This window comes from Protobothrops mucrosquamatus, unplaced genomic scaffold (assembly GCF_001527695.2).
Source record: "Protobothrops mucrosquamatus isolate PMUCROS unplaced genomic scaffold, P.Mucros_1.0 scaffold548, whole genome shotgun sequence".
In the NCBI taxonomy this organism is placed as follows: domain Eukaryota; kingdom Metazoa; phylum Chordata; class Lepidosauria; order Squamata; family Viperidae; genus Protobothrops; species Protobothrops mucrosquamatus.
Genome location: NW_015386852.1, coordinates 700,051 through 708,105, shown reverse-complemented (window position 1 = coordinate 708,105; position 8,055 = coordinate 700,051). Strand labels below are relative to the sequence as shown.

General features: G+C 38.2%; 1 protein-coding gene across 2 annotated transcripts in view; it reads left to right on the top strand.

Annotated features, from left to right (window-relative positions):
• Positions 1-7,664, top strand: part of C1QTNF3 (C1q and TNF related 3) — a 13,913-nt gene extending 6,249 nt beyond the window's left edge. For both annotated transcript variants that reach the window (XM_015817027.1, XM_015817026.1), the window contains exons 3-6: positions 495-649; positions 4,114-4,243; positions 6,144-6,243; positions 7,498-7,664. In XM_015817027.1, the coding sequence (XP_015672513.1) occupies positions 495-649; positions 4,114-4,243; positions 6,144-6,243; positions 7,498-7,657 (545 nt within the window). In that variant the 3' untranslated portion in view covers positions 7,658-7,664. The remainder of the gene's footprint in view (positions 1-494; positions 650-4,113; positions 4,244-6,143; positions 6,244-7,497) is intronic.
• Positions 7,665-8,055: the final 391 nt, after the last annotated feature.

Here is an 8,055-nt window from a genome sequence, read left to right as displayed (position 1 = left end):
GGTCTGACCTAGGGTGAATTTTAAATAGGGACAATTTTAATGATTTTAATAAGACACAGCGATAAATATTTGGTTTTTAATTGGCTTTTATAGGGGATAATGTTTTATATTGTTTTAACATGCTGTGAGCCGCCCTGAGTCCCATGGGGAGAAGGGCGGCATATAAGTTAATGAAAATAAATAAATAAATAAATAAATTCAGTTCCTATCTAGTTTCTTCTTATCTATCCCTGCCCTTTTTCCTACTATTTTAGAAAGGCTATCTGGGCCTCAGTACTTACGAGTGCTCTAGATATATTGAACTATGATTTCCATCATCCCCAGGCATTGGTGGTTAGGGAAGATGGGTGCTGTAGTACTAGAATATATATATCTAGAGGATACCAGAATGAGAAAAGTTAAATCTAATTTAGTCCAAAGAATGAAAACAAACTTGCATGGAGCCTTGTAAAGCTTGCATTTCACCAAACAACCTATTGATTGACTGCCCAAAGGAAACCATGGAAACAATGGAAATAATGGATTACCTGGCACAGAAGGATCGAAAGGTGACAAAGGAGACAAGGGGGACTTGGGACTCAGAGGTGAGCGAGGCCATCAAGGACATAAAGGAGAAAAAGGTTATCCTGGCATCCCGCCAGAGCTGCAGGTAATTTCCCCTTAATTTTCATGAGAGCATGATTTTTCCAAAAATGACTGCCCAGTGCATAAATTTATGGATGGGTTTGTTTGTTTACCTGACTATGATCCCAAATATTTGTGGGTGGACTGTGTCAATACTTTGAGGCAGTCCAGACAAGAAGCGCCAACTAAGCATATACAGGTAGTCCTCAATTTACAAGGGCAGTTGTAACACGACATTAATGGTGAGGTTACAATATTAAAGGAATGTTGCTAGTCTGAAAGTACATCTCTCCTCCCTCACCTTTACAACCCTGCAATCACGTGACTGGGATTCAGATACTTGGCAACTGACTTGCACTTATGATGGTTGCAGTGTCTCGCAGTCACGTGATCACCATTTGGAACCATTTTGCTGGTGGGAAGCTGGCAGGGAAGATGAGAAATCCCTCCCATAAGTTGCTTCCACTGTTTTTTCTCCTGAGGACCCCGCGATAGATGATGAGATTCAGGGATCTCATGCAACAGAGTATCTACCTGCTTACAGCACCCTCACCTGCACCTGTAGTACCCATGGGCTCTTGCATGGCATTGCAACAGTCCCACATCTGGCCACCCCTATGCCATGCTACACCCCTCTGCCAAGCGGCACTCCATAACACTCATCATAAAGGGTAACACTGAATTACCCAGCCAGTGGCATGTCTCCTTCGCTTAACAATCACGGTGTTTGCTTAACCACTGCGAAAAAGTCACAAAATTAAGGTTTACCTGATTTACGACCATCAAGACTTATGACTCACTTCCGGTGGTGACAGCTGGCATCGCATGGCGGCTTTTTTAGCCGCCCGTCCGGGAGCGCGTCAAAGCTTGAAGAGACAGTGTCTGACAGCTGTCTCTCGGCTAGGAACCTCGTCCCTCGGGCAAAGAGGGAAAGGTGAGTGAGTCCGGATAGGGCTAGAGCTTCCTTTCGCCCCAGTTTTGTCTCAATTCGGGGTGAAAGATGTTAGCTCGCCCGGAGCCTGGACACTCTCCGCGCCCCGAGACGCCTTCGCTCCTTGCTTGTGGAGCGAAGCCAGATGCAGCTCCCACCTCTGTGATCGAAGGTATTTGATTTAAAATTATAAACAGACAGAATTGAACAGGAGGCTGGAATTGTAATGGATTTATTGGGACTTTAACTTTGAAAATTATCAACATCTTCTTTATTTACTGAGGATTTAAAGGGAGAGAAAATGGCTGTGGATCTGCCGTTTCTCTGGATTACTTTCGCTTTTCACTTTTACTCTCGTCTGGCTATCAACAGGATAAAGATACATTGTTGCTTCTCTGGTTCTGGAAAGTTTTAACCACGATGAATTTATGATGCTTACTGATTGGTGATATTAATATTGTTACTCTTTTTGATGATACTTAAAGAAATTTGAAGAATGGTTTTAAAATGTGAGAAAGTTTTTTGAAAATGCCTTTCTCTTTGATTATAAATGATGTACAAGATGCTGTGATGCAAGCAGTTGAGCAATATAATGAGGAAATCAAAGATATTTGGATGAAGAAATTGGAAGAAATGGTGGCTTTTATTCTCCAGAGATTTATAGCAAAGGTTGAAGAAGATGTTATGGAAATACTTCAAAATGAGCAAAATTGTGGAGATTTGGAAATTGACAAGTCTGAGAAGCTGGGAAAGGAAGTGGTAATAGACTTGGTTATGATTTTGGTGTATTTTCCTGGTGAAGTTTTGGGGAAAAAACGTTTATATGGAATTAATCTATGGGTTCTGCATTGGAGAAAACCAACTGAAGATGTTGCTGCTTGGGTCTTTGGAAAAAGCTTACAGGCTTACTACTTGCAAAAACTTCAGACACGTTATAAAACATAAAAGGCATAAGGCGCAAAAGGCTGAAGGCTCATTGACTTTGACTGATTTTGTCAGTAAAAAATGAAGTGAAAAAGAATGAAAAATTGGGAAGAAATGTAAGATGGAGAGTTGGGAAAAAGGAGTGCTTTTGAAGCTTATGTTTTTAAATTTTTGGATTAGTAAAATATTTGTTGGAATTCAAGATGATTAAGGATATATATAAATATAATTGCATTATTTTAAAGGATTTAAAAATAAGATATTAGATGATTAATGTCATATATGTATGCAATTATATTACTTTAATGAATTTAAAATTTACATTTGTTGGTATTAAGGCGTAAAAGGTTGAAGGTTTACTGATTTTGACTGATTTTGTATGTGAAAAAGAATGAAAAATTGGGAAGAAATGTAAGAAGGAGGTTGGGAATAAGGAATGTTTTTGAAGTTAATGTTTTTTTAATCTCTTTGGATTAGTAAAATCTTTGTTAGAATTTAGGATGATTAAGGATATATATAAATATAATTGTATTATTTTAAAGGATTTAAATAAGAAAAATAAGATATTAGATGATCAATGTTATATATGTATGCAATTACATTATTTTAAAGAATTTAGAATCTGTATTTACTGGGATTAAGATATTTGAATGATTATAAGAGAAATGGTAAAGTTTACTTTTTTAGAGGTTTGGATTTGGGGAAGATGGATAATTTTGTTAGTTTTGAGTTAAAATGGAGGTTAGTTTTTTGTTTTTTAATTATTTGAGTTAAAGTTTTTTTTTTAAACTGATTGCTTTAAGAGGTGTTGAATCCTGTGTTAGTTCTGGGAAGTCGGGGAGGGGAGGGGTTTTAGGGAAATTATAAATTGATGTAGTAAATAATTATAAGTATATAACGGAATTGTAATAATAAGAGAATATCCCCGGCAGGTTCCCCAAATTGCACTCGATATGGTGGTTAGAAGGCGAAAGGGATGTAGAGTGGTAGGAGGGAAGAGGAGAGGTTGTGGGGTTAGGGGGAGGAAAGAGAGGGAAAGTGGATAAGGGTGGAGGCAAGGCGGGACTGCCGGGAGTATTCGGAAATATTTTGAGTAAAATTTTTTTTTCTTTTGTGGTGTTTGTAGATGCATCATTTGTATTTGTTGCTTAATGCAAAATAATAAAAAATTTTATATATAAAAAAAAAGACTTATGACTGAAATTGTAGGCTCAATTATGGTCATAAGTCAAGGATCCATGCTGGAGCCGATCTGACAAATCCCCTAAAACGTAACGCTTCTTGTGGCTGAGATGGCATGAAGGGATCTCCACAGACTCAGCTGCTATGTTAAAGTGTACAGTAATCTTAAATGGAGCTGTTTGTGTTTTAGACATCCATAGATGTTTTTCTTTCTGCGTATGAGTGGATCTCTGTTCGTACATAAATCAATGGCAGTGTTGTTAGTCAGGTTGTGTGCTGGCCCAGATCCTAGTGATGCATTTAGAAAATCAAAGTTTATCTCTCTTTCTCTCTCCCCTCTCCTCCTTCACCAACTAAACTGGGAAAGAAATTGATACAGAATTGACTGCTTTCAACCATGTCTTCCAATCTGCCTTTCTCCTGTTCTTTAAATGCTAACTCTATTTGCATAGGTTGCATTTATGGCTTCAATGGCAACCCACTTTAGTAATCAGAACAGCGGAATAATCTTCAGTAGCGTGGAAACCAACATTGGCAATTTCTTTGATGTAATGACTGGACGATTTGGCGCTCCAGTGAATGGTGAGTACAGTGCATTCTGTGTGAATTTTGTGCAAAAGAAACAATAATTTGCCTTGAATGTTCTTTATTCAATCAAGCAGAACTTTCCCCCCTTGAAGCTTCAAACTGATGTTGTGTTTTACTTTGGGTCGAACACAAAGGCAAACATTGTGATTTTTTCTAAACATATCTTCTTGATAGATTGAAATATGACGTCCATAGCTTATCAGTGGGGGGTTTTGTATGGGTGTGTTTTTAGAACAGGCCTATTATTCAATTCGATTTTAAAACAGAAACTATTTATTTATTCGTGGTTTTTAGTATCGCCTGTTCACCGCCCTGAGTCCCGCAAGGGAGATAGGGCGGTATATAAATTTAATAAAATAAATAAATAAATAAATAAAATAAATATTATTATTTTTGCAGAACCTAAATATAACATTTTGTGATTGCTTGTTCAGAAAGGGTGAATTCTGACAGATTCTATAAAAAATAACAAGAACTTCTGTTTGGACCCTTTTTTAAAAAAATAGGAAGTTTTTTTTCCCCTTTATTGCTCTTGTGTAGGCAATTTGCATGAATGTAACTTACAACTAAGGAATGTCCTTGTGTTAATTGCCAATAAAATTTCAACAGGAAATAATGGAAGGTACAGTATAGGGAATAAAAAAGCCAATATATGAGTTTTGCAAACTTATTTATTTCTGTCCTTTATATACTGCTGTACTCTGTATGGATTCCCAGCAATTTACAATAAAGCAGTAAAACAATATTGAATTAGGACAATACCATGGTAATACAGTAGAGTAGAATAATACAGATGGCACACATTCATAATTTCTTGAGTACATTCTTGAGTACATTTTTATGGATTTCTTAGAATAGAAGTAACTCAGATTTGCTGTACATACTCAGTAATCTGATTCTCCAGATTAGGTTATTGATCAGGTTCTTTCCATGTTGACAAAGTCTCATTGGGATGCTGGGCAAAATATCTGTAGAAAAACCTGATCAATACAAGAACCCAACTGCTAAGTATATAAAGTTGTTTTATTAGCTTCTAATAACTAATAACATTTCTTAGGCTCAAGATAATATCAAAACAGAAACTTTAAACAGTCCAAAAATTAGATTTTGGAAACCCAGAAAATAATATTATTCTCCCTAAAACTTTTTAAAGGCAACCTAGTTAAGCTACTATCGCTTTTACCACACTGTAATAAATTAAACAGTGTGCATTTATTAATCACTGCTTTTGCTATATGCCCACATTCACTGGTAAAGTTAATACTAGACTGGAAATGAGATCTGTTGGTCACAAAAATATATCCATCTTTTTATACCTCTCTTTCCCCACATCTTCAATTTATGGAAAATTTGTGGAGCTTAAAAAATGTGCCAAATTGGCATTAAAAAAATAATGAAAGCCTTTAAGGTTCCAAAATAGATTCTAAGCTTCAGGACCAGGTTACCTCATATTGGATTGTTTCAGAGATAAAACAAAATATTTTGCAAGTGTGGATATTCATCATGGACAAGAAGATGAATGAATTCTTAACAATTGTGGCTAAATGTGTGTACTCTTAAGTGTGAAGGGATTCTTATTGTATTTGGTATTAGTTCTGAATATATGTACAGGTAGTCCACGACTTACACAGTTCATTTAGTGACTGTTTGAAATTACAATGGCACTGAAAAAGTGATTTATGACCATTTTTCACACTTATGACCCTCGCAGCATCCCCATGGTCACGTGATCAAAATTCAGATGCTTGGCAAATGACTCATATTTATGACAGTTGCACTGTCCCAGGGTCACATGATGAGGAGGTTGTTGAAGCCGCTGTGAAGGAACATTTATCTTATATCTGTGCCATTGAATTATTCAATTGTACTACATATTTTCTCTCTTCCCTTCTAGGGGTTTATTTCTTCACCTTTAATATGATGAAGCATGAAGATGTTGAAGACGTCTCTGTGTACTTGATGCATAATGGCAACACAGTATTCAGTTTATACAGGTGTGTGCGGTGCATTTGAGGCTTACAAATATGTGAAATAAATTTGGAAGAGGAACTGAAACTCAGGGTAGAGCACATGAGCTGCCTTCTAAGGTTCTCAGCTTCAGTCCCTAAAACAGGGGTCTTCAACCCCCAAGCTGCAGCCCATTACCAGGCCATGTCTTGTTTGAAACTGGGCCACAGTGCATGCGAAGCTCCACTTATGCGAGCGGAGGGCGCTCGTGCATGATGTTCCATTTGCACAAACATCATGCGCAAGCACAAGCACCTTCTGCTCATATATGAACCTCAATTTGCGTGAGTATAGGGTGTGCGCACCTACTCACACCAGTGGAGCTATGCACACGCATGTGTGCCTGCCACTCACACGCCCCCCCATCCCTGGCTGGGGCACCAAGGTGGAAAGGTTGGGGATCGCTGCCCTAAAACCTCCAATTTTAAAAAGAAATGGGTTACGGGTAAGGGGACAAACCACTAGGGTAGGGGTGTCAAGCTGCCAGCCTGGGGTGGGCGTCATGCTGAAACCACGCCCACCCCAGCTCCAACAATGGGGAAAAAGTCACGATACGTCGCGACACATCACGTGATGTGGCAAGTTTGACACCCCTGCACAAGGGAAAGCTGCTATCCCTTAGCATAGATTATCTGATTAAGAATTAGGATTGCTAAACTGGAAAAATGACCAATAATAGATTTAATGAAGAATTTATCTTGCCTGATATAACACTGCAAGATAAGTAAGTAGATTGCATTGTCTTTAGATGAAGTTGGAACCCTCAATTACTTTTGCCTATGTTGAAATGGCCAATCTGCTGCTTTAGGCCTGCAAAGTGGTACAGGTAGTCCTTCATTTATGACAATTGCTTAGCGACTGAAGTTAAAATGGAACCCAAAAATGGCGCTTGAGCTGGATTTGAAGTTCCAACTGCCATTCCCCCCCCCAGTCATGTGATTACATTTTGGATGCTCATCAACCGGCTTGCATTTATAGCTGTTTGCAGCATCCTATGGTCATGTGACCATGATTTATATATTTTTTCCCCCAGTATATGTTTACTTCCAGTTTCTGGCACAAAATGCCCATTATAGACAATGGGTTCATTTAATGGTTGCAGACTTCCTTTTTTAACATTGTCGTATCAGCAAACAGTCTCTAAATAAGGCAGTTACTAAATGAGGACCACCTCTAGGGATTGCAACAATGCTTAAAATGTGAAGAACAAACCAGTTTACCTTTTGTATCTCTGTTGTTAGCTACGAATCCAAGGGAAAATCTGACTCGTCAAGCAACAGCGCAGTGCTTAAACTTGCCAAAGGAGACGAAGTGTGGTTGCGGATGGGCAACGGGGCACTGCATGGAGATCATCAACGCTTTTCCACTTTTGCTGGGTTCCTTCTTTTCGAAACCAAATAGGTCTACTCACTGGAAAATGAAGTACAATATTGCTATTCGGTTTCCCTTGCTCTTTGGATTAGCATGGGAACATAGTAAAATCCCAGGGTCTGTCTTGATACCAGTATGCTGTGAACTATGAAACGTGGTAAGAAGAGGTTAGGCCTGAATTTATATATGCCCTTTTATGACATTTTGCATCCCACTGCACATTCTTGCCTTCTTGCTAATGGATACTGAATAGTTACCAAACGCCTATTCCTAGTAATTTAATAGAGTGGTGATTATAGCCTCTTCTTTTTCCATTTTCAACCAGCAATTTTCATATGATCTTGTGCTCTAATGGATATTGCATGTACAAACATTCAGATGGGATATCGTTGTATCAACAAGTCATGTGTGTTTGGAAGCTCCTGTGT